Genomic DNA, 26,396 nt, shown 5'->3' on the forward strand with positions numbered 1-26,396 from the left:
TGTAGCAATGAGTTCCAGGATTTAAGTGCATTTTGTGAAGAGGCATCTTCTTTTGAACCTGTCTCCTCATAATCTTTTCTGGTGATCCCTCTCTCCTCCATCCTCCCTGCTGCCACATTAAACATTTCAGTAAATACTTATCCCTAAATCCAGTGGAAACTTTATATATATATATATACACAACTGTATATATATATATATATACAAAATAGAATTATATATATCTATCTACATAATAGAACAAAATTGTCTCATATTTAGATAATTCAGCTGGGTTAAAGCATGTGTGTATCTATAAGCATGTAAGATGCTGACCTTCCCAAATTGCAAATGTATGCTTTCTATTAACTCACCAAAAGCCCCTGACGATGCTAGCACAGATAACCTAGCTGATTCAATAGTAGCACTGCAACATATGTAATTAGTAAGGTGAGAATGTGCAACACACCGCCATAGCACAGATCAAGAGCAGCTGTGCTAGGGGTATTTCCACAGAAGCAGCAAGTTGCAGCAAGGAGGAACACATCTCCTTAGTGAGCCACTTCCAGCACTTGCAGTCTGAGTGCAGCCATGAAGTCAGTGTATTGCTCACACTTTCCTGACCGCATACTAAAGCAGAAGTCCTCAAATAGATCGCCAATATTGCTGGCCACATTTCGAGTGCTGTTTTAATACATTTTTCCTCCCACCTCGGTGAAGCAGCCCAGTCTTTCAGAGAGAAATGGTATAGAAACCTCACATTATGCTTCTCCATACACTGTATTTATCATGTGTGCCTCTACAGGATTGGGAGGCCCAAGCAGCAAACTCCAGTCTCTGCTGTGACCTACAGGCCAAGCCTGCATCTTTGTAAGAAGACCTACCACTCCTAAGGCCTGGGCTACCTACACAGTAAGGCCTGGGCTCATAGCACATCTGAGAGCATTTTCTGATGCAGTGCAGCTCAGAAGAATGGAGGAGAGATGGAAGAGTACAGGGTACAGTAATGCCTCTCTCTCCACTTCCTCCACTGATAACAGCCAGCCTTAAACAGATGCTGCTTTAAGAATGCGCCACACACAGCAGCTCTCTCACGATAGCACAGCACAGGCTACCTCTACAGTCTGAATAAGGAAAGCACGTTTGGAGGAAGAGAACTAAATGCAGCAGGAAGGACCACTACATCCATGAGAGGAAGCGAAGCTCTCAATGCATCACTTCTCATGGCAACCACACAGACACGCCTCAAGCAGCCCTTCAGGGCGAGAGCCAGCCGCAGCCAGGCGCCATGACTAACGCTGCGTTGCACGACAGCTGCCCAAGGCACCGCGCAGCCCGGGCTGCTCTTTATAGTGCGCTATTTTAATCGCGCTCGCTCATTGGCCACCTCCCGCATGACGGCAGCGGCTCTCCCGGGACAAAGTCCCCTCTGCGCTTCCTCCCCACACCCTCCCTGGGTGCTAGGGGTGGCGGGGTGGCGGCCGAGGTGCGGCGCGAACGGCAGTATTTGTGCGCATGCGTAATGGTCGCGCGGGAAGGAGAGCCGTCACCCGGGCGGGGGCGCGGTGCGCCCTGTGACAGCTCAGCGGGGCAGCGTTGGGAGCCCTCCTGGGCCCGTGGGCTGCGCTGTACTGGCTGGGCGGGAGGGCAGGAAGACTGTGGCTTCTTCGGCTTCTTCCCTAGCTAAGGACGGGAGAGACAGGAATTGCCCGTTTAAACTCAAAATGGGGGCGGGGCCAAGGGGAGGTTCCCGCCGAGCTGGGCTGAGGGCTGCTGCCGGTGCGGCGGGTGGGCTGGGGAGGGCAGCGCCACCCGAGGGCGGGGAGCCTGCAGGCTGGCTGCGTCAGAGCGGGTTGTAGGGACGTGAAGCTTGGCATCTTGTGGGCAGCATCTCAAGGTGCTGATGTCACCTGTCTGTTGGTGTCCCCGTAACAGAGAAGGTTTGAAAGGCTGGCAGGGGAAGCAGCTGTGAGTGTGAACCTGAGCGGAGAGGGAATGGAAGAGTCTTGCTGCTGTGTCAGTCTATTAGTGAAAGAGCTAGAGTATTCATAGGGAGTGAGTGCACAGGTAGCTGTGCCAGGCTTCACAGAAGTGTTCTGCCCTCAGAAGTGCTGCATGTGGACCTCTGCAGGCCCCTGATGCTGGGCAATGTACGGCAAGCCCTAACTCCAACTTTGCTGATTTTTATTTCCAGATACGCTTACCTATCCTACTCCTCCAAAACAGGATCATATAATCATAGAATAGTTTGTGTTGGAAGGAACTCTTAAAGGTCATAGTCCAACTCCTCTGCAATGGACGTCTGCAGCTATGTCAGGGTGCTTACAGCCTCTCTAGCCCAACCTTCCCTTGTCCCCAGAAACAAGGCATCAGTCACCTCTCTGGGCTACCTGTTCCAGTGCTTCACTACCATTATGGTTTTTTGTTTGTTTGTTTGTTTTTCTAATATCTAGTCAAAATCACATATCTTTTCACTTGAAGTCATTTCCCCTTGTCCTGGCACAACAGACTGTGATAAAGAGTCTTTCCTGTAGCTTCCCTTTAGATGCTGAAAGGCTGCTCTCAGGTCTCCCCAGAGCCTTCTCGCCTTCCCCATGCTGAATGGCCTCAGCTCTCTAACTCTACTCTCGCAGGAGAGGTGTTTCATCCCTTGGATCATTTTTGTGGTCCTCTTCTGGATGTACTCCAGCAGGCCCATATCTCTCCTGTATTGCCCCATCCCTGGAGGTGTTCAAGACCAGATTGGATGGGGCCCTGGACAGCCTGGTCTAGTATTAAATGGGAAGGTTGGTGGCCCTGCATGTGGCAGGGGGGTTGGAGCTTCATTATCCTTAAGGTCTGTTCCAACCCTGGCCATTCTGTGATTTCCATATCTGGATGCAGTACTCCAGGTGAGGTCTCACCAGCATAGAGTACAGGAGCAGGAGGTGGCACAGCTCAGGCCACTGAAGATTTATTTTTGGCATATAGTGCAACCACTTTGTGAACATTTACCACATAGGCTAAATATGTTATCAGGTCTTGGCGCCACTCAAAAATAGCTGCCGGAACACCTGGCAGATAAAAGACGTGTTATTTTCATACTTTGTATTTATAGAAACAGTTGGTGATTATAGTTGAGATGCATGCTTTCAGTAGCTGCAATCCCTCTTGCTTCCAGTAGGACTGCTGGTATGCACCTGATACTAAGGTCAGAAAACTACTGAGAACAGAGAAAGATAAGATTGCTATTTTATGTGGTCAAAGAGCTCAACACGTGCTGTGTGCTAGTCTGTACTGGGAGGACAGTCAGGTTGTAATTGCCTGGTATTCTTCCATGGGTGTGGATTTTTCTTCAGTTAATCAAATTCTGTTATCACTTTAAAATAATGTGAGACATTATATAAGACAAAATAATGTCTCACTTGACAGTGCTCTGAAAAAGGCACAACTTAAGTATTAGCTTGACAAACCTAGCACAAGACTTGCCAAGCAGAGATAATTACCTCTCTTAAATCTTCCAGGAGTCACCATCTGCAGAGTTCTTGGATGTAGTAATTGGAAGGATGCAACAGTTGAGCTGTGTGGAGATAGATGTGGGAAATCCCTAAACAAAAGGAAGGTCTGTACACACTGAAATTTCTGGCAGTGAAACGGGTTTGAAATGCAACAACATATTTGTGTGGCCTGGTGATACTTGTGTAAACCCTTCATCTCCCAAGGAATTTGTCTGTGCAGAGATGATCTGTGTTAATCTGGAGCCTGAGCCAAAAGAATCCTGGACGGCTTCTGCCAGAGGATAGACCTACCACATCCTTAGCACACAGATAGGAAAGAAAGGCTTTTCAGAGTCTTGTCTGCTAGCATCTACAGTAAAATTTTACTTGGATTTTGACTGGTTCAGTTCACACTGTATCCTGATTCAGACCATGTTTTTGGTAAGTGGAGTTACAACATAATACATAAACTTTGCAGGAACTTTTTCTGTTTGTCCAACTTCTGTTACAGCATTTCAGAACCTCCTTCTGTTACTGCCTAAAGAAACTAATTATTCTCGAAAGTATTTAATTGTTTTAATAATTTGCTGCTAGTTCTTTGTAATAAAAATTCCTCAAAATTTCTAAAGAGCAACCCTGGCTACTAGTCTTTTATACGCTCAGAGCTGTATTGTGCTTTTATGTGTATTTACATACGTAGTACTGTTGTAAGAACAGAGAAATGCATTCTTCTCAGCATCATTGTTTTCTTCTTCTTTCAGAAGAAATTTCCATATTCCATACCATGGGAGTACCAGCATACAGATTTTGCACAGAGCTTCCATCACTGATGATCGCATCTAGACAATAAAAGCAAGGAATCTCTTGCCTCTCACATATAGAGTTTAATTAAAAAGCCATGAGAGATTTTTCAAGACTTTTAATATATTTGGCAACACAACCTCACTGTGTGTCAAGATTCACAGGATTTTTGATGAGGCACACTGTTGAATTGTGTTTACTGGGAAAAAGTTTGGTAGGAAGTAGAAAGTAAAGTTTGCTGTTTTTACACAGATCTGCCTCATCTGGTCAGCTCTGTCCATGTCATTTGTTTTGGGTTACTCTATCCAAACAAACAAAAAAACAAACAAACAAAAAAAAAAGGTAATTTTTAGATTAATAATAGACCCAATTTTAAGACAATTTCCAGTGATTGGAAAGTCAAGGTTAACTGACGTTAAGGTTCAAATATACGCAACATAATTTCAGTCTTATTCCCTGAAGAGTGATTTTGAAATGATCCATACATCCCGAATGATTCAATTAGCTACAGTTTAAAAATAACGTGAGTACTTACAAATCCATCTGTCAGCTAATATCTTTCAAAAGGTAGTATTTGAATGCAAATTTTACTACTGTTGAGCTGACTATCAACTGCTTGGTCAAGCTGAGCACTTCTGCTGATATTAGGAAAATAATCCTTGAATGTTTGGCTTATCTCCTGTAACTGAAGCAAACACAGATTCTCCAGCTCCCACTGACTTCACTAGGAATTAAATGAGGACTTGTGTCAAAAGTAAAGTGCAGGTCATTCCCCAACATCAAAACGGTGAAACTTCATTGTTAGTGCAGGTCTTGCGTGCTTTTTGTCACTTAAGTGTCATAATTGCAGGTTACTGGAACCAGCAGTTTTACTACCACCAGCAAACAAGGAATGCCAGTGAAGTTTTGCTCTCACTAAAAGTCTCACCTACTACAGGAGAACAAGGGATCTGTGAGTAGTGTTTAAAAATCATGTAGGTCCTGTTTTTGTCTTGCTAGTGCAGTGGCTAACTCTGCAGTGCACAGCTCGATTTTCTCAGACCCCAGGATGTCAGAGAATGAACTGTAACATCTGGTAAGTGAGGAAAGTTGTAGTCATGAGAGGTGCTAATTTTAGGTTGCAGTTGTTGACATATTTATAATCAATTTCATAAAATCAGATTCTACCTGCCTCATTATTAAGCAATTTGCAGTGCACAGGGAAAGGTAGGCTGAGTAGAAGTCTGTCTTTGCATTCAGAAGGCAGCTCTTCTAAAAGGCTGTTCTAAGAGGGTGGTTAAATGAAGTGAATTTGTCACATGCATAGGTTTTTTCCACCAAAAGCCAACTGTTGGCAACCTAATGAGAGTCTGAAAATCTGTTTACAAAGCCAGTCCTGTTGCTTGTTCCAAATGTTACTGCATAGAAAAATAATTGCAGCTTTTATCAGAAAAATGTGAGCTCCAGAGTTGACAGAAACAGTGCAGTTTTGTAGAGGAGAACGTAGAGGTCATTTTGCATGCATGGGTCATTAAGGGAAGGAACTGCACCAGAATGTGGGAGGATAGAAAGCAAATGTCTGAGAAGGTCTTACGTACATGCAAGAAAACAAGGCAGCTTGTATGTAGCAGAGACTTACAATGTGAAAATCACTTTTACTGACAATTGCAGTTCTGAGAGGTTGTCTTGTTAACTCAACCTGTATGGATTAATCAAACATTTTTCTCCTGTGGAGAAAGAAAAAAAAAAATGCAATGAAATTTGGAACCTGCTCTGTGATATAGAGAACAAGAACGGAGGAGAATCTTTTTCTCACACTCAGCCAGATAGGACAGGTCAATATAGGAGCTGTACAATTATGTCTTTCAATTTTTGAAGAGTATTTTAAGATAGTTGTAAGTTATCACTAATGTTGAGGAATAATCACAGTTCCTAGTATTTCCTTTCTTACCCTTTTGCTATCAGGTGCCTATCCTGGGCCTGCTCTTCAATGACTGAAACTTATGAGCATTTTGGAGTAAGGCTGGGGTCTCTCTAATGCTGTATTCAAGCTGCAAGAAGCAGAAGTTGTATAAAAATAAGAGAAACATTGAGTTTAAAAAAGCATGTTGGAATCATTTTCAGTTCCTCATTTTTTTAATTAACAATGTTGCTTTACTTTCAGGTGGCTCCAGGCTGGTAACAGAGAGTGCTTAGGCTGGACTAAAAGTGCTTGGTTTCCTCTGTAGTGTTGTGTTTGCTCACTTGAGTGTGCCAGTGCTCCCATAGAAATGCAGTACTTCATGTAACAAAGTATTTACATGTCACCTGCAAAGCAGGCCATAAGTTACTTTCTTTACTTGGGAGTACATTCTGCTCGGGGCCATATTAATTGAGTATTAATAATTAGTGAAAAAAGTCATGAAGTATAGTAAATCTTATTGTGCTGTTAATACAGCGTTCACTGAATGCTGTAGCAAGCCCTTTCTCTCTTGCACGTGCTGCCCCATCCAGCTGTGACAGTGAAGGTCCTCAAGTGTCTCACAGCAGTCTGTTCCCAGCATGGAGCACCTCCAGCCAGCACACCCTGTTTATAGCAAGAGTTTTATTAACTGCTTGCACAGAACAAAGCTCTCAGTCCCACCATGCCCAGTCATTGCCGCAAGGCCTGGATGGGTAATTCTGAGCAATTTCTACCTGAGAAACCTCCTTCTTGGCTGCTGACTATAGACAGGTGAAAGAGTTTTTCAAACAAATTCAGGGTGAGTCACACCTTCCTTCCTTCCTAGGAATAAGAAGTGTTTATGCCTCACTCCACCACCCTCTCCTGTCCCTCTTCATCTGAGGCGAGAACCAGGGACCTCAAGATAGCTTCCTCCCCATCTGGGGTGAGGAGCAAAGGGTCTGCACTGCACAGTAGCACCACTGACAGAAAAAAAAAAAAGAAAAAAAAGAAAAAAAGAAAAAAGCAGTGTTTGATTAAAGAGTGCAAAAAGATAATGGAGCAGAGCAGAGCAGTCGGGCTTTTGAGGATCCCAGGAAGCAGGATGTAGCTGTGAGGTATGTAGCTCCAAGCTGGAAATCTTATGTAAATAATAATCCTTGAAGAAGGGGTGAAGGAGAAACTTCAATAATTCAAACAGTAGCTTCACATTTACCTTCCCTTTCCTTGTTTCTACTTATGCATAGCCAAAACTGCCTGACCTCCCTTGTGTGAGCACTGCCACCAAACATCATTTTGTATCACAAATAGCATAGGCCAGCAGGACTAGAAAGGTTATCATCCATCTATGGTACTCAGCACTGGTGAGGCTGCACCTCAAGTACTTTTTCAGTTTTCAGTGTTCAGTTTTGCCCCCCTCACTGCAAGAAAGACATTGAGGCCCTGGAGCATTTTCAGAGAAGGGCAACAAAGCTGTGAGGGGTCTGGAGCAAAAGTCTTATGGAAAGCAGCTGAGGGAACTGGGATTGTTTAGTGTGGCAAAGAGGAGGCTCAGAGGAGACCTTATTGTTCTCTACAACTGCCTGAAGGGAGTCTGTGGCAAGGTGTGTGTCAGCCTTTTCTCCCAGATCACTAGCAAGAGGACTTGAGCGAATGGCCTCAAGTTGCAGAAAGGAGGTTTGGGTTGAATGTTAGTAATAACTTCTTCTCAGAAAGAGTGGCAATTGGAACAAGATTAGTATAGTTGCTGAGCCCCTAGTTTGTTCTATTCGTATCATCTTAGTTCCCTAAAGAATAGAGAGCTTACCTCTTCCACCCTTACCTGTGTTAGATAAGATTGCAGAAGAAATCAGGAAATAGCACCATGACCAAAAAGGAGCAGCATTGGACCTGTAAACTCTTACTAAACGCAAAAGAGCATGCACAAACTCTAAACCTAGTGTTTGATAAGGCCCATTAAACAGGTGGATTACTGTGATCCTATGCTCAGATTGACAGATCAGTCTGACTCTGACCTCACACAAGTGCAAAAGCATTTCTGACTTTGTCCCTGTATGCTGCGTGCAGGTCTTTGGATAATGCTTAAACCACAAACACAGTTCAAGGTTATCATTTCACATTAACAAGGCTTGGCTAAAACAGTAATCTAAAGTAACCAATTAAAAATTGCAATGGGAACCTGTGCTGAAGTCACAGAATTTTCTCTGCAAAACCTCTGGATTACTGGCCTGATCTGGACTGCAGGGCTTTGGCACTGAGGCAGGACTGCAAGTTTGAGAGCTGTGGGAAGGGGTGCACTCACAAGCACCACTTGGAGCTTTCATTCTCCTCTCTGCAAGTAGTTTCACTACAGCTGAGTTTCCATAAATAGGTTCCACAGAATTAGTTTCTTGGTCTAAAAATGATCCACTTACCATTTTTCCTAATGTTCTGAGATTGCTTTTAGGCTGTGAGTTGGAATCCATCTGGGTGCTGGATATGCAGCACTGCATTTCTTCTCAAGGAAAAGCTGTGTTTATTAGAAGAACAGGAAAACAACCTACATTCACATCTCAACCCTGCAGTGTGCTTGTCAGTGCAATTTTCACTGGGTTCTTTAGCGATACTAATTACTGAAATACATTGTTTAAGCACACACAGTTGCTGCAATTGTTTTTCTGAAGCATTAACAACTCAAAGAAAAACATTATACTCAAAATTAAAAACCTCAGCCTCAATTTTACAGCCATGGTTAATATCACTGGTCAGAGATTTCAGGGCTAGGAGAGAGAATTTAGATTATTTGCCTTGTCTACTGTGAAACTCAGGTTGTCAGATAGGAATGCCAATAACTTTTGTTTAGGGCTTTGTTTGAGTTAGATTGTTCTGCTGAAATTTAACACCTGCAAAAGCAAACAAAACTTTTCCTTACTTCTTATTTACTCACCATTGCTGAACAGTGGCATTTGAAACATAATTGCTTGTTGAAGCGTAGAAAAAGAAATCATTTCAAATACTACCCACTGGCTACTATGGTGAAATGGTCTCCATAATCTTACTTGAAACAACAGTGCTATGTCAAAAGTCCTTAAGCACTGCATTACTATATTGTATGCTGCATTTTAATATAATTCCTGTACAAAATATTTTTTTTCCTTTTTTTTTCCTTTTTTTTTCCTTCAAAATAAGGGTGCAGACTGAACTCTGAGACAAGGAGGAACTTTGTGCAAGAGTCTGTTCTGTTATCTAAAGGTTATTGTTTCTTATCTGTACAGATCCGTACAACACAGCTAAACCCACTATAGTGATGAGTGAGCAGCTATTTCAGGCAATAGGGGTAGAGGGTAGAGAGTAATGCAAGGAAAGAGCACATTTAGATATCAGCAGTACAGTAAAAAAGTGTTCTTTGCTGTGACATTGCTTACTATCAGACAGTCTCCTAAAAGGAGCAGGAGAGTTGCTACTGGTTTGAATAAAACTGGGGAAAAAAACGCTGTGTTGCTGGAGGCAGTTGTGCTCAGAAAGAAACAGTTTGGATGAAATGCTGCTTGACAGCCAAGAGAGCTTTCTTGAGTCCTGTCCACACTGCTTTCTTGTGACGCCCTAGCTGCAGGTCTCCAGGATGCCGGTAGCTCCTCCCCGGCACACCTCCTGTGCAGGGGGTCCCCACATAGGGACTGATGGGTGGCATTCTTCACAAGGACATCCAGCTCTTACTCCACCCCGTGATTCAGCCACACATTCACACCCGGTTTTGTTGTCGTTTCTAAGGCCCGTTTGGCATTCTCCTGTCTCATAGCATAAGGCTGGTGAAGCAAATAGCTAAACTCAGGGCTGTTGGTCTTCCCACTCTTCTCAGTGCTGCTGTCCTGTGTTGCAGAGCAGCCACGGAGGGCTTGGCAACAGAACTGCTTCGCAAGCCAGGCCTGCTGTGTCTGCATGGACTGCTGAACCCTTCTTGCAGGCTCTTGCAAACCAGCCTCAAAGACCAGTTTCTCACTGACAGTAGCCAAGAAGCTGCTCATGGCTCCATGCCCAAAGTGCTTGGACACTCTGAATTGAGGTCACACCTAGGAAGTCTGTGTTTCAATGCGCTGTGTCAAACCAGGCCGCATTACCTGGTATGGCCCAGTAATAAGCCCTTACATCAACCACATCCACATAAGAATCATGTTTGACCTTGAAGCTGAACTTTGCAAAAGAAAACTATGATTGATATTATGCTTACACCTCACATCCCATCTGTCCTGGCACACAGACCACAGTCAGGGAGGCCAACACAGAGCAACCCAGTTTCTTAGAGGAAAGGGCCATAGCAGTGTATATATGCTTTTGGACTAACATGGTTCACTTGTGTCTACAAGATGTTTCCAGCTCATAAGCTCCCGGTCTCAGATCTGGAAGGCCAAATGACATTGTTGGGAAAAAGAAGCAAACTAATTGGATACAGAAACTCTACTTCATGTTTGATTGCTGCAACTACTATGATTTACCACACCAAGATAATTAAACATACCAAACAATTAGCTCATGAACTATCAGCTCTGGGGTCACCAGATCCTCTGCCTCAACAGATACCAGGTAGAAGGACACAATACCCTGCTTCTTATGTCCAGCAGCAGCTCACCCTTATCCTCCCACACTGTAAGTGCTTGAATGTCAAGTCAGAGCCATGGACCAGCAAATCTGACTCCAAAAGCATTCCTAGCAATTACTGGGAGGGTACGTGGATGAAACCTGGCACAAAAGGTGATCATAAGGTTACATGTTATGTGTAACCAAATAGATTTTCCCTCTCACCTTGCTTTTGTCTTTTATTAAATGAGACCAAAGGATTCATCATGCAGCCTTTTAAAGAAAATCAGCCTATTAGTAAGTGAAACAAAGCTGAGCTGCATTCTGCCTAGGAGCAAATCACATCTGTATGTGATGTAAGTCATGGTGGTAACATCTGAGGCAGCACTCCAACTCTATTTCAAAGGTTCAAGTGGTACTCAATTAGTACCTAGCTCCTGAGTTACCTACTGCAGACAGGTGAAATTCACCTGCTATTTTAAAATAGTGTAATTATACTATTTTCCAAGGTGTTTTGAGGAGTTGCTAGTCAACACGTTACAGGACTCGGTGTTTATCTTTTGTGTCATGCGTCAGAGGTAATTACTTCACAAGCTAGGTGTGTCACTGGGAAGCACTGAAAACTCCCTTTGTTTCAGGTTACCTGAATGCCTCAGTATGGGAGGTGAGCAATAACCAACCTGATCCCCTTCTCCTCCAGTGAGGCCTCATAGAAGTTACTGCGAATGGTAGCCTCTTTGTTTCTGAGTTACTGGCCTTAAGGTAGCTGGGGCTGATTAGATAAGGTGACTCCATCTGCAGCCTTGATATAAAATGAATTTAGTTTGCCCTCACTGTACAGCAAGGTCATTGAAAACTAATTAAGGACATATGTATCCACTTGTAAATTGTAAATGAGCTAGCTGTTTGCTGTGAAACACAAATAGCTTTTTCTCATGAATGAATATTTAATTGAGGTACAGTTCTAGGTAAGTCCTTACAAAATATCAGAGTTAGAATTCAGATCTAGTGAAAGTTGGCAGTGTTCTGCTTTGTTTAGCAATGTCTCTCTGCTTCTACCTGCTTTGTATTTGGTCTTACATATTTATTGGTGCCCGCCTGTTTTCAACATTATTGTTATCTCAAAGCAAACAGAGGATTTCCCAAGAGATAGGACGATTCTTGTACTTCAGCCTCCAGCTTAGTGCCTTACTCATATACCAAGGTCCAAATTACCCTCCTTTATCCACAAGAGAAGCCTCCATTGAATATTCTTTTCTGATTCTGCATTGGTTGTGCAGACTGAATTGCCTCTGGACAGCTGCAGTCTGTAGAGAGCAGAAAGAGCTTTTGCACCTAACATCAGTTTGAAATGCTCTTTTCTCTAAGAAGCAGGTGAGGCAGAGTAGGAAGGCTGATGTAGTGCCAGTTATAAGCAGCAATCCTGATATTACTTATTAACACTAACCAATCTTATGCTACAAAGCGTTCAAAGGGAGAAAGGTCTTGTTGCACAGAGTATTTAAATATTTGAAACTAGGCAAAATATGCTGAAAACAAATGGAGGAGATGGTACTGAGTGGAAAACAGGAAAAAAAGGGACCATCTGAGATTTACCAAGTAACCTCTGCATCAAGCAGTTCCTTTTGTTTCAATTAGGAAAGACGAGGGAAAACCCTCTTCTACTGTGTGAGTTGGCATAAAACATCAGCGTACTGTACATCTTATATCACTGACAGGCGAGGCAAGAACCATACTAGATCTTGCCTCAGTATTTAACTGTAAATTGCATTACTGACAGGGCACCTTCTGAAGTGGAATCAAAAACCAATTGCAGTCAGTGCAAACAACTTCACAACTTATAGTGAACGAGCACTTTGCTGTGGAGAGAACTAGAAAGGTGGTAGAATCACTGTCAATTAGTCCTGAGTCTGAGATTTAAGGCCTTTCTAACAGAGTCTTGATTTGAGAATCACTGGGTGAAACTCAACAGCTTACTTTACACTGAAAGTCAAACAATATGGTCCTTCTGATCTTAAAAGCTGTGAGTCAGTATGATATCACAGGAAAAGAAAATATACTTGATATCTATTAATTGTACATTTTATTTTGTGTGCTTATTTTAGCCCTGAAATTCTGAATTTTGACACTAGTTGAAATAGCTTGTTACTTTATTTTTGAATTCCAACAGCATCATCCTTACAGTGAGAGCAATAGAAATGTCAGTGATGTAGATTTTTTCTCTCTATCATCCAGTGGAGACTTTTTTGCCTTCACCTCCCTTTACTACTCATGCCTGCTGTAGGCACACATCTGCGTTCCGTTTGTGAAGCACATGAACTAAGTTGGTCAACATTATTTGACCCGCTCTTTTTGTCAACACTGTCTTTTTACATCTCTGGTTTGATGCTTAAAAAAAAAGAAGATCTGGTCCCTGTAGAAATAATTCAGTCTTGCAGGGGGTTATTTGAAATACATGGCACTGAGCTCTGCTTCTAATCAGACTCCAAATAAAATAGCACAAAGGAAGATATGAAGGTAAAATAAAGATTACCTGTACAGGGGAACTCCCTTCCTCTTTCCTTTCTTATCGTATGCATTAAGATCATTATTTCATTTTGAGACGTAAAAGCTGTGTTGCCCCTAGTTTCCATTTGCTTCAAGTCTTGGACAAACACGGCTGGATTTACATGTGTAGAATAATCTTTACAAATCCAGCACATTGTGAACATCTATTGTCACTTAATACATTTTTAAACAATGCTCTGTGATGTGATTTTTCTCATTCAACAGTTTGAGCAAATTCTTATTGCTTTTTTTACTATTTATTTTCACTAATAAAATCAATAATTTACGGTGGATTTCAGTTACAGAGACGATTATTATAGATTTTCCTTGCTTGATCACATGCATGTTTAAACTGTGTTCATCTAGTATGTCCCTGTACAGCTCCATCATGGTCAAGGAGAGCGTCATGTAATCTCAAGGAACAATTGTGGGTACAGCCTGAAAAAAAGAAAAAGAATGCAAAGATAAGGGTCTTCCAGCATGTAACTGTTGGATCATTTAACAGCGTTTATTTCCAGGCCTGAATTCACCTAACCATTTCTTAGCACAAACTCACACGTACTGGAAAAACACATTAATTGAACTTGGCAGAAACTTCTCATTTAAGGAACAACAGAAAATGAGGAACAAGCTTTGAGCTCTTTTACCATGTATATCCCCTTCAAAAGAAACAAAAGAGACCTGGAGAATGTCAACAGTGCTTTGAAAGAAAACGGTCATCCACTGTGACCTGAATTTGTCGGGTTTTCATTAAGCTCAGTGTGGGTAGTAAGGAAGGAGCTCTCAGTTCAAGCAGAACTGGAACTCAACAGATCCTTGGCCACTGTTCCTGGAGCATGACAGTGCAGGAATGCCAGCGTTTCAGGAATTCTAACTGGGAATAAACTGCCTATTCACAGTCATGCGCAATGAAACAGAAGCTACTGTCAGTAATACCATATGATTGCTTTTCCTCCTACAGCTCTTAGAATTGACAAAGAAAATGATCTTCTTCATTTTAAACCTATACAAAGTGTCAGAATGCGGTATGCTTTCTTTTATCTGCTACGCTGAATGCATGGCCTGTAAGTTGTCAGAAGTAAGTCACTCTGTGTTTCCAGTTAGAAAAAATCCCAGGAGTAAAACTGCAAACAGATCACCAGAGATGCTGCAAGACTATTCCAACCATGCTTGGAAAATTTGGATAACACTTCCTATATTCAGAAACAAGAAATTCAAACCTGCCTCTTACTGAGACCATTGATTTTTTTGTGGGCAACCAATAATGGTATTTTTAGGACATAAGAGTCCTTGCTTCCTAATTTCAGGGTAACCATACTTGGGAAGATGTGTTTTAACTAAAACATGGCTAGTGCCAGATCTGTTAAGCAAAACCACTTTATACTGATAGGATTTTCTTGAGAAAATTCTGTTCAATTCTTTGAATTCATAAATGCTTTACATCAAGTTGAAATGTTATTACAAGCAGAACAACAACATTAAATTGTTTTTCTCCTTAAAACAGATGAAAAATCTTAAAATACAGTTTGGTTAGAGGGCAGTAAGGCACTGGAGCTGTTACAGGGAAGAAAACAGAAACTGGGTCCTGCTACTGACCTGCTGAGCAATCTAGGTCCTTTCATCACCTCCCCTGCTTTAGTAATTCCTGTAAGTTGTTAGTAGTGCTATACTCTTAATAGAGCAGGTTAAGAACAAGTGTTGGATCAGAGCAGCTGTTAATCCTGTAACTTAAAGGCTTTCATTTTGATTTGGCTCTTATGCTTGATTGTGAGTTCTGGCACAAAATGCTGTAGTTAGGGTGCCTATAAAAGCTTTCTCCTGCTTAGCCAATGCCTAAATCCAGAACCAACTGTGTATTTTTGTTGCTTTTTTTTTTTTTTTTTTAATATGTGAATTTCTCAAGCTTCTACATTTGAATTTGTTCTTTCATATTTCTGCCCTAGACTGTTCTGATGAGAGCTGATTTCATGCCTGCTCTCATGTTCCTTCACTCCTGACTCAAATGGCAATTCAGTCCATAAGCATTATCAGATAGTGCTTATCAGTATCACACATGATGCCCATGCTCCAAAAATTCAGCGTGCTGACTGTCAGGACACTGTCAAGAAAGCCACAGAACTGAGAGCTTTCATCTCCTCTCTGGAGATGTGATCTAGTCTGGTTTTACTGTGTCTGCAAAGGATGAATAGATTTTTTTGTATAAAAAGGAAGGAAGAGGTAGCCTTATATACCTTCCCCTCCATTTAGGAGGGAAGTAGAGAGTGAAATGTAAAGGAAGAAACTCAGGGACCCAGAAGAGAGTTTCTCACTGTAAAAAAAACAACTTGCTGCCCTGCTGAACTGAGAGTTTAGCAACTCACAGTGCTCTGTAGCCAGGGTGGTTTGAAAACACATCTTGCAAAAGGCAAAAGCCCAGCAAGGAGGCTAAGGGTCTCTAACGAACGCTCCAACATGGCAATTGTTCTTTCCCCTTCCACAGATGACAGTACTGCCTGTATGGGTTCAACATGTTCTCGTTGGTTGGGTTTGGGTGGAGTGGTGTTGAGTAAGCTGGTAGTTATGGATACCACTGAGGTATCTATCTTTCCCCATATATTGCAGGTGATTGTGGAAGAATGGCACAGGGTTATGTGCTGTGGCAAACAGGAACCTAGAGATTGTATGTTGCCACATTTAACTATTAGTTACCTAAATTCCTTTTGCCTCTGCCTCTTTGTAGTTAGGAAGCAATGGTAACTGCAATAAAAATTCTTCTTTTTTCAATCAAGCCAAAATATGGTATTAACAGCAAGGAATAAAAATACCTATATGCTTTTCGCACCTATATGCTTCCACAAAATAATCCAAGACCACCACATAGCATTCCGAGTGAGAGTGGCAACAACTAGGTTCTTACAGTATTCCTTACAATTGTTTCTTGGGCTCAGCAGACTGCCCAAAACAGTGATGTTCTGGTCTGCTCCACATCCAGTACCATCCTACTGAATAAGGCATGAGTCCCACCATAAACTTATTGCTTAAAAGAGGAAGTCTCCTCACAAGCCATATGTTGTTAAATTAATCTGATTAAAGTTTATCTCAGTGGGATTGTTCTATTTGAAAATAGAGGCTCTAGCTGTTTCCCAAAAATGTTTTACCTCATCTCCCTCAGAAGCCATTTAGCTTTGATTGTTTTTTCTCACCTGCTGTTGCAAGCTGCTTCACATATGGGAAGCATTGTCCCAGTTTTACAGTAAAGCCCTCTCCTGTTTCCTAAGATCACACAAGAAGGGAATATAGCTGTGAATTCTATCAGTCTCTGCTCCCCTCCCTTCTCTCAAACCTGAAGCAAAGGTGATTCTTTTATTTGAATGTGGCACTATGAGTGAGTGCCTAGCACCATCTCTGCTGCAGGACCTGTAGGAAAACACAGAACTGTGTTTTTGTTACCATCCCTTGGCATACCCCAGGGTCTCCACAGCCCTGTATCTTTGACATGTGCTGGCTGTTACCTTGTTTTGAAGCTTCCAGTTCCTTTTCTTGAAATGAGGACATTGAAGACAGCAGCTTGGATCTGCACGTTTCCCTAATCTCAGAGCTCACCTGCATGCCATTGCCGGCACACCGGAAGACCTGTGTCCTATAGTCCGTTGCCCGTGACAACGTAAATAGATCTGTTCTCACACCCCAGCAGGCGGGAGGCCACAGCTCCTGCAGGTAAAGCAGCTGGGAGCTCTGCAGGAGCATGGCGGTGGATGAAGGGTGAGGAACAGGGGGCACAGGCACAGTGCGTTGTGTCTGCATGCCTACGAATCGGCTGGTTGGTTGCACAATCTTGATGCAAGAGCACAGCTGGCTGAAGCAGCCGTCTCACTTTGTCGTTTCCAAGCTTCGGTGAATTCTCAAACTTTTATTTCATGCTGAAAATGTGCTTTAATAACAAAAATCCATCCTGCCTTTTGTTTGAAGTAATTCATTTTGGGCTTCAGAAAAAAAAAATAAACAACAACAAAAAAAATAGCACCTTTTAGAGACTGGCGATCGAGCACACGAGTCGCCCACACACTAACTCCGAAGGGCCTTTCTTCCCTCTCCCGCTCTCCAACTTGACAATCGCCAACCCCGCCGCAGGGTCAGGGTTCGGGGCAGAAGCAGGTGGAGCGCTGCCCGCCGCCATATTGCGCTGAGGGTCTCCCGCTGAGGGCTGAAGAGAGGCCGCGCCCGCGGGCACGGGGGCGGCGCTGGCAGGAATGCCCGCGCGGTCGCCTCTGCCTGACGGGTGCCGCCTGCCGCACCTGTTGCATCGCTCCGAGAGCGGTCCCGCCCGGGCCGGGGTCCCCAGTCCGCGCCCCGAGGTGTCGAAGCGCGGCCGGTGAGGTGTCGGGCCGCTGGGCGAGGCCGCCCCGTGCTCGCAGAGCGCAGGGGGGAGCGGCGGGGAATGGCCGGTGGCGGGTGAGTCACTGCCGCAGCCCCACCTGCGTACTTAACCGCCGCCGGGCGGCCGGCGCCGCACTCGCGGGTTGTGCCGTCGCCGTGGCCGGGAGCGGCTCTCACTCCTCCTCCTTCTCCTCCTTCTCCTCGCGGGGCGCTCGGCTGAGGCGGGGCAGCTGCTGCATGAGCGTTGCTCTCTGGAGCTGCGGAAGCATCGACAGCGCTGAAAATGCCGAAACCGGTAAGCGAGGCGCGGGGGCTGCCCGGGTGCTCTTGTCTGCTGCGCCTGGGCTCTGCCGAGACGCCTAGGGAAGCTCCATGGGGCGCGGACTTAACCGCGAGGAAGCTCCGGAACCAACCGAGCGGCCGCTTGGAGCGGCTCGGTTCAAACGCGGAACCGCCCTAGGGAGCCATGCTGAAAGTCGGGCCGCTCGCCCGGCGGCGGTTGGAGGGGAGGACCGCGCCCTGGGGCCGCCGAAGGCGCTCCGCCGCCGTGTCCGGGAGGGAGCCGGCATCGGCGGGAGGCTGCGGGCGTTGATGAACTGCCCTCGGAGCGCCGTGACCGGGATCGCGCGGAGCTCGCGGGGCACCGAAAGAAGGGTTTACTGTGCTCCCGCGTCCGTGAGGTGGCAAAACTGCACCGGCTCTCACTTGGTATTTGTGAACGCTTAATGACAGGTCCTCGTTTCCTGCCTTCGTGATTAAAAAATTAAGTCCCAGGGAATCATAGTACCGTTCCCCACAGTGCTGCCGCTGGGTCTGTTGCCAGGTGGTCTCTAGCAGTCTTCATTAAGGCGTTTCTGCTCCTTTCTTTCTTTCTTTCTTTCTTTTTTTTTTCTTCATTGGAAAATTTTTTATTATTTTTTTTTTTTTTTTTTTGTTTCTTTTTTCAGATTGTTTTGCTTTGAAATCTGCTGCCACACTGGCAGTTAGAAACGGTAACTCCCTTGAGGAGCTGGCTGGTACGGAGCTGCCTGCACTCATTGATGCAGGCAGCTTCGGAATCTGAAGAGCAGAGTAGATTGTTGCTGTCTGTTTCCAAGAGAGGCAGTACTTAAAACACAGCACAGTGAAGAACTTCCAAGATTATTAGCTATACCTTTTGGAAGGAGACTAGGCAAGCTTATCCTTGGGGTTATAAGCAGTGGATGTTCTGCCACTGTAACGCTAAATTTAACTTAGTTAAGGAGAGGTTAGATTAACTTACATTGCAGTTTCTGTAAACTTGGGGGGGGAGGGGGGGAGCAGAAGAAAGAATTCTTTCTGTCTTTGAATTCTTTGAAGAAGTGCTAAACCTTCATTCTTCCTGGATGTATTTAAACAACAGGAGGTGATACTGGAAGCCATGAGTAGGTGTGGGAAAAATCTCTTTATCTCTCTGCGGAAGGACAGCCATGCTTTAATGGTTTCTGAGACGTGACCTGCTGTCCAGGATTTATGGAGAAGACTCTTTGTCCAGAGTTTGTGTGGCATAAGCTGTTCTTTTTGCAGTCTGCATTCAATTCCCCCTTGTTGGGGAGGCTGACTGCCACCTTAGCGGATGCATACAAAGATAATTTTGTAGAGGTTTTTTAACAGAACACTTTGGTCTGACTTCTGCAGATCGAGACAGTATTCAGATCCTTCAAATCCAGCTCATTTGTTCTTAATACAGCTAAATAGGATTCCTATCACTTTGCAGGGTGAGGTGGGAAGGGGTGTGAAGTTGTCGCTCCAGAGCAGAACTGTGCTCAGAAGGAGCTTGATAAGAGCCTTTGAGGTGTGTGGGGACTGATATCGTGAACTCATAGGAAATGAGGAGGCAGTTTTTGTTTGATAGGTCAAATACACGGGTACTAAATAGATTCTACCTGCACTTGTTTGTGTGTGTCTTGTCAGCTTAGCGTAAGTATACACAGTGTTGTTTGTCAGACCTCATGCTGATAGGGATGTGGTTTTACAAGCTTGTTATCAGTTGTCATCTTAAAATTTTTATTTATAAGCAGAAAATAATCACCAAGATCTTGGCAGTTGCTTTCTACCTGTCCCCAAAGCAGCAAAGGTAAACCTCCATACAGAGCTTTTGTGGTAACAGAAAATATGCAGACAGAAAGCTTACAGACTGGAATTTAGTCTTTCACAGTAAATAAGTCCAGTGACAGTAAAATGTGAGTGATTTTGTATATTAGTAATGTACCATAGTGAAGTACTAGAAAGCCAAGCACACGCCAGATTCTGTACCAGTGCTTTATTGCTGTTTGTTGGATCAGACACATGTCTAGGGTGCTCAAAATATATCTTGGCAACGTTTCAGGTAATAATTGTGAAATCTTCTTTGATAATTAAGGCAAGTGTTAATTTATAATTCAACACAGACTTTCTGCCATGTGTAACAGTTATAGAGTAACAAGATCTCTGGAGTAAGCTGTAAATATGTAACTTCTCTTATATGTAACCCCAGCTCTTAAGGGTTTTTAGCTGGAAGTTCACCAACAGTTCAGAAGCTTAACTTCCATCTAGTCTGTACAATAGTTCATAAGGTTTCACGAATGGTAAATTATTACATAAAGAGACACAAGAGATGTTATCTTGTTCAAATCTTTCTTTGTTTTCTGAGGAGAAGCGAAGTGTGCAATAAACTGACTTGATGAGCCTTGCGTCTTTTCATTACTGAAGTGTCTGTGTGCTCACTGTGTTTTTCCTTTATCCATATGTTGCTAGCTTATTTCTGCTTGACTCATTGCATGGATGGGGTTCTAGCTGAATACATCCTTTGGCAAAGCAAGCCAGTCAAATAGAGCCACAGGGCTGAGGACTACTGAACATTACTTACAGAAGGAGAAGGAAACGTGATCTCTGCTCTATAGACCTGTTAATTTGATCTGACCTATCAACATTCTGTGGTACTTTTTTGAAAGTAGATTATTCTTTTTACTCTTAGAAAATATTGAGGAGGAGGGAAAGAAAGCATCTCAAGAAATGATGTCAGCTTTGCAGTAGAGCATTTGATGTAATGTCACATAAGGACCTTTAATACTTGTCTACATTTTTATAACACTCCTAAAGAGAGGTCAGCAATAAATGCAGCCTATCAACTTCTGCTGCTAAAAGAGGGTGCAGGGGAATATATCAAGGCATCATTTTCTACCATGTATACTAATAGCCTATGTTCAGAAAGCTGAGCATACCAACAATATCTGCCAGTGATGGGGGGGCAGAGAGCCATCATATGTAGGAGTATAAAGCACATATATTAAAAAAAAAAAAACACCCACAAAAAACCAAAAACTCTCCCATTTCAATAATTAATCTTGGTAGGGTGGTGGAAAGAGTTCCCTCAATGTATGGGATAGAATGATATGAACTAGTTGTTGATAGGATGGACTGTCTTGTCCATTGATCTGCAATATATGGAGTTTCCCTGATGGAAAGCAGTAATAGGAGGTGTTAGAAAATTTCTTGAAGATAGGTTGTCATACTTATCCTTGTCCAGAAAACACAAATCCTAAGCAGAACATGGAGAAGGTTTTGGGGTTGATTGTAGGAGGAAAGCCTCCTCACAAAAAGGGAGCTTGTTTAGTTTAAAATACAAAGGATTTAAATGCCAATGAAAGGGAGGAATTGCTTTAAGCAAGGCTTATAGTTAAGGGAACTTGGAGATATCAGAGCAGTTCAGTTTCTGGTTGCTTTCTCCTCCCCCGGAGCGTTCTAAGACCTAATGCCCTTAAGATAAAGTCTGACGAAGACACAATGTAGTGCTGCTGCCTGTAGGAGTGCACAGCTGGAACAGATGACTCAAAAGGCTTTTCCCAGTCCTGTGTTATTATTAATGTGCTAGTGTGTGCCTGGCACCAAGTGGTTAGATGAGTCCTCCGTACTTGTTTGCTATTGAATATACATGCATTCTAAAAATGAACACGAGGACAGCATGTAAGTCTTCAAGCCAAACCTTTATCTGTCTGTGAACACCCAATGGCATTACAATTCAGCATTTGTCATAAGCCAACCTGAAGAGCAAGACGTGTAGCAACAAAGATTTACTCTAAATACTAATAATTTTTTATATTTTCCAGATCTTCCCAATTTCTTCTTAACTGTGTCTTCTAACTGCATGTAACAGTTTTGTCTTCAATTTCTTCAAAGCAAATTTCTGCAACAGGACTGAATAATAAAAAAAAAAAACCAGAAAACAAAAAAAGCACAAACAAAAAAAACACCCTTTAGTGATCACAAATAATTAACATGCTCTTGGCTTATGGATAGTTATGGATTTATGCAGGAATAAGTTTTTGGCTTTTTTTTCTTCTGAGCACGAATTGCAATACATCAGATGATACAGTATTTGGTGCACTTGCTACTAAGGGTGCACGCTCTGGTGCAAAATGGAAGAAAGCTAGTATCAACCAAGTGTGCAAAGTCTCACTCAAGGCTTCAAAAGGAAGTTGAAGGATTCTGTTAATAGTGAATGTAGGAAGTAGTTCACAAGTGGTTAAAGTTAGAATAGAGTGAGTTCACAATTATGCCAAAATCCAAATTACTGTATGAGCATAAGCATTCCTGAGGTCAGTCTGTTCTTGTTAGCTGCTTTGGAGAAATCAAGTGTTAACTGTTAGTGTTAGTCACTACTTAAATAATTTCTTAGCCTTCTTAAAGGGCAGAGGGTGGAGATAAGCCTTCCTGTTCTACTTCCTCCCATGTGAACATCTTCCTCTGTTCACGAAAATAAATAAATAAAAAATCCGTGATATGTCAGGACTTTTTGAGAATAATTCTTCTTGATGGCCGCTGAAGGTTCCTGCTTCAGTGTTGTTCTTGTTTGGCAAGCTGTGTCCAAAGGGCTTTATGTGCACTGTAAATCCCATAATCACTCAATTGACCTTGAAGGAAGGCAGTGCTGCCTAAGATCATTGAACCACACTACACACTGTTAAGTAATATATCTTGGCTGTGCCGTGTGGTTGTTTTTGAAACCTGGTTTCAGCATTAGGTAATACTTAGTCTCTGAGCTGAGAAATGCTTCTCCATGGAAGCAGCTGAAGTTTCAGGGTTTTACTGAGCAGTTCACAGCATTTTTTCCTTCTTGGAAGAGGAAACAGTTGTTGCTATGTGAATCTATAAAGAAAGCTTAGCTTGGTGTTACAGCTAAGTGCATTGCCTCCACTCTGCATGTTTGTTCAGATCCAGGTTTTGTTTCTAACCCCTGTTTCATAGTTGTCTTCATGCGTTACCTACCTTCAACTTTGAGGGAGTGTGGGTAGCGTGGTGCTGAGCTGGGATTGCTGAGAACCTGACACTGTAGCTGTCAATTCAAATAAAAATCCCAAGTCAGAATTAAAATTCAGGACTCTGAACTTCTGACTAGGGAGTGGGAACTGTTTCTTACTAGCAGTGACTGTTGTGTTTGGCTTTCTGCTGTGTAAGTTCCCTGGAAGAGATGCTGGGACTCCTCGTACAGCTTCTGTAACCTTTGCTAGTTTTGAGATTTGAGTGTGGAATTGCCACGTGAGAAGATTATCTCATGTGGCAATTGTTTCTCTCTTCAACTTCCACAAGCAAGTGCTCAAGCTGTTGTGCAAAGCTGAGAGACATCGCTACGGCTGTCTCTTTCTCTCTCGATTTTTCTGCATGGTAACATCCAGATTCACTGTTGCACTTCAGCTTTGATGTAGGATGTGTGTGAGCGGCTTCTCTGGGGATGTGAATGTGTGCACATCCAGCTGATTAATCTTGAGCTGAACAGTGCTTCTCAGCTTTGTCAAGAGACCGGCATTCTGCAGGTGCATAGAGGAGATCTACAGGCTGCCTACTGAGTAAAGAAATGGGGTCTGAGGAATCTCACGCTTGTACTAGAGTGTCTGAATTTTGCCTGACTAAGCCCAGTAGAGAACTTCAAAGACTGCTATAGGATCTTGATTTCAGAGTTTTTTGTCAGAGCTGAAGTTGTTCTTTAACATACGCAGAATGCACTTTAATTGTGAAAGCTTAGCTGGCTTAACTTTTTAATCTTTGTAAAAATAGGTGATTATACAATATTCCTGATGGCTGAAATGTGCAGATTGGCAGGTGAGTTACATAACTGATGTATAGGGAACTCAAAGCAGGAGAAAACAGCTTCCCCCCTCAAAAACTGATGCAGCATTGCGGGCAGAATTTCCAGAGTTGTATTTTTGCCCCCTTTTATAAATTGCTGTACTTGTTGCTTCAGTAGTGAAGGACCTGTGTAGTTTCATCTCAGAAGTCCTCAAGCTGTTTTAGTAGTCAGAAAGGAATATTTTGCTAATCTTTCCACTAACTTTTCCAATACTATCCATAATGTCCTAAGAGCAATCTGTCTGTGATTAGCTGACATTCCAGGACTTGTAATGACCTACCTTTATCTGGGAACAAATAGTACCTGTTGCTTACTGTTTGAAGTACTCTGTTGGGAAGTGTAAGCACTGCAGTGTAATGGACATAGATCAGGCTGTCAAGCTATCACAGGTGATCACATCATATAATCCCGCTCATAAATTTTGCAAGTGCCGCGTGATGTGTTCCATCGAAGTCCATGGGATAAAATTAAAGATTTATAGAACAGGTAAAACAGAAGGGTGGGGCATCAAATCAGTAAATCCCTCTTTGACAAATGGATTCATAACTGGAATGCAGAATGAACATATATCATTACCTAGACTTGTGTGACATGTTACACTGCTACTTCTCCTTAAGTAAATGCTTTTTATGTTCTTCCTGCACCTTGATCTCTTCAAGAATGTGAGTGGCCTTGCCAGGTCAAGGAGAAAGGCCCTCTAGCCAAATACTATGCTTCTGCTGCTGGCCAAAAAGCTGATGCCTAAGGAAGAGTGTTTGAAAGATATGCACAATTGCTTTCCTATGAACTGATGAGATATTGGAGGCAGGAAGTTCCTATATCATGAGTTAGAAAGCGGGTTTCTGTGAACTTGTCTAGCCTCCCTTGAAAACGTGTGAACTCCTGCATCCAGACTATGCCATAATGAGGCTGTCCTAGATAACCTTCACAGTATTTGAAAAGTTATCTACAGAACTCCTTGCTACAGCTCTGTTTGAAGAATTACTTTCTCTTGCTTAGAACTGACCAGTTTTGATGCCCCGTGTATTGTGTTGATAGAGGCGGTGAACGCTTGGTCTTTGTCTGCTCTGTTCATATCACCCGTGACTCTATATGCTCCTATGTCCTAAGCTTGGTTAACTTTCTTCCAAACTGAAATCCTTACCAGTTTCATTCATCCTTGCATGGAATAATTTCCATGCAAACTGATTCATGTCTGATGCAAAATACTGCCTTGTCTCCTGTGACATCTACATTTGGGAAGAGTGCAGTTGCTGAAAATGTTCTCAATTTCAAAGTCTCAGCATAATCCTGAGAGTAAGTCAGCCTCTCCTTGTGTTCACATAGCCCATTCTGCTCCAATCCGATGTGCCCTTCTTCTTCAGAAGTACAATCACTGTATCCTGTGCTAATACTGCTCATACTGGGTTTGTTGAAAAATTGCTGAGCTGACAGGTTGTGTAGTTTTAAAGTGAGCATCAAATTTTTGGCTCTTCAGAATTAAGTCTTGTGTATGTGTGCAAACTGTTTCCTAGAACCTACATCTTTGCATAAGTGCTGGAGTAAAAGGTACCAATATAGTGCTTAGATTAATGGAAGGCTTTGAGGCTAGTGCAGCTCTTTTTTAGATGAATCATGCCTTCAGACCCTGCTTTTCTCTGTTGTGAGTTCATACTGTGAAGCTCAGCTGCTATGTAAGTTGTTGCCCTCCTGTTGTTTCCAAATGAAATGCCAAATGTTGGTAATGGTGTTGGTATTCTGGATCCATGCTGAGATGCTCGGTATTCTGTGTGGATTGCAGAAGGACAGTATTACATTGTATAGTTGGCTGCCATAAATCTTAGATTAAGTTACTTTTAAAGACTATAAAACTAGAATAAAACCTGAAAGCTTCAACCTCAGTATAATCTGCATTTGGGCCAACGTTGATATTTGTGGTGGAAGACCAGCTGAATGATCTGGTTCATTCTGAACTCTCTGATTTTGTCAGATGAAGCTTATTTGAAGATTGGTTGCGAGGTCTTCTATAAACTTGGTGTGTAAGGCCTTAATCTTGCACCTTCATTATGTTTAATTGGATGCAATGGTTGTAATGATAAAACAGACTATGTATGAAGGAGTTGGATCCAGTGGCCCCCAGCTTCCCTCTGTGTTTATCCTTTAGGAACAAAGGACCAATTGTTGCTGCAGTCTGTGTTCTTAAATCTGTCCTAACATTCAGTGAGGGCAGCTGGCTCATGCAAGCGGCAGTCCCCAGTCTACTGTCGTGGTGGTGTGTTTTGTGCTTGTACACAGATATTCCCATAGTACAGCATCAGAGAGTCTCTAAAGGATATTTTTCCCTTCCAAAAGAACAGCTTAAACCCTCCTGTTACTTCCTAACTTGGTCTGTGTTGAGAGTAAACCATCTGGAGCCAGCAGAGAAAGTAAGATCAAGCGTTTTACATGAAAAACCACTGAGCTCTATAACAGAAAGATGACTTAAGGGGTCAAACTTAAATTACATTGCTTTATGTTTTGTTAGAACCTAGAGATACCCCTTAGGAAATTTTAGATTTGTAAAAAAAAAAAAACAAAAACAATTTTAATGCTTAAAAAGCTGCTTTGTATCAATTTTTAAATTTCTTCCTAACTGGAGACAGTGACAAAGCTTGTTTGTTGAGGGAAACCTTTGGGCTGG

General features: G+C 42.8%; 1 protein-coding gene and 2 long non-coding RNA genes across 4 annotated transcripts in view; 1 reads left to right on the forward strand and 2 right to left on the reverse strand.

Moving 5' to 3' along the window:
* Window positions 1-4,215: 4,215 nt before the first annotated feature.
* LOC122194281 lies at window positions 4,216-8,165 on the reverse strand. The gene is made up of 4 exons (XR_006183087.1): window positions 7,979-8,165; window positions 6,187-6,286; window positions 5,875-5,962; window positions 4,216-4,294 (listed from the first exon to the last, which is right to left on the reverse strand). It is a non-coding gene; the product is annotated as an uncharacterized LOC122194281 (long non-coding RNA).
* Window positions 8,166-13,406: 5,241 nt separating this feature from the next.
* Window positions 13,407-17,607, reverse strand: LOC122182594. 2 transcript variants are annotated; one of them, XR_006179879.1, is made up of 2 exons: window positions 17,261-17,607; window positions 13,407-13,695 (listed from the first exon to the last, which is right to left on the reverse strand). It is a non-coding gene; the product is annotated as an uncharacterized LOC122182594 (long non-coding RNA). The 2 variants fall into 2 exon arrangements; XR_006179881.1 differs by having other exon boundaries at window positions 16,749-17,607.
* A 129-nt stretch (window positions 17,608-17,736) lies between these two features.
* Window positions 17,737-26,396, forward strand: part of EZR (ezrin) — a 36,260-nt gene continuing 27,600 nt past the window's right edge. Inside the window, exon 1 of the mRNA XM_042876019.1 lies at window positions 17,737-17,908. Within this exon, the coding sequence (XP_042731953.1) occupies window positions 17,897-17,908 (12 nt within the window). The 5' untranslated portion in view covers window positions 17,737-17,896. The remainder of the gene's footprint in view (window positions 17,909-26,396) is intronic.

This window comes from Lagopus leucura, unplaced genomic scaffold, assembly GCF_019238085.1.
Source record: "Lagopus leucura isolate 7727_CA_CO unplaced genomic scaffold, USGS_WTPT01 Super-Scaffold_73, whole genome shotgun sequence".
NCBI lineage: Eukaryota > Metazoa > Chordata > Aves > Galliformes > Phasianidae > Lagopus > Lagopus leucura.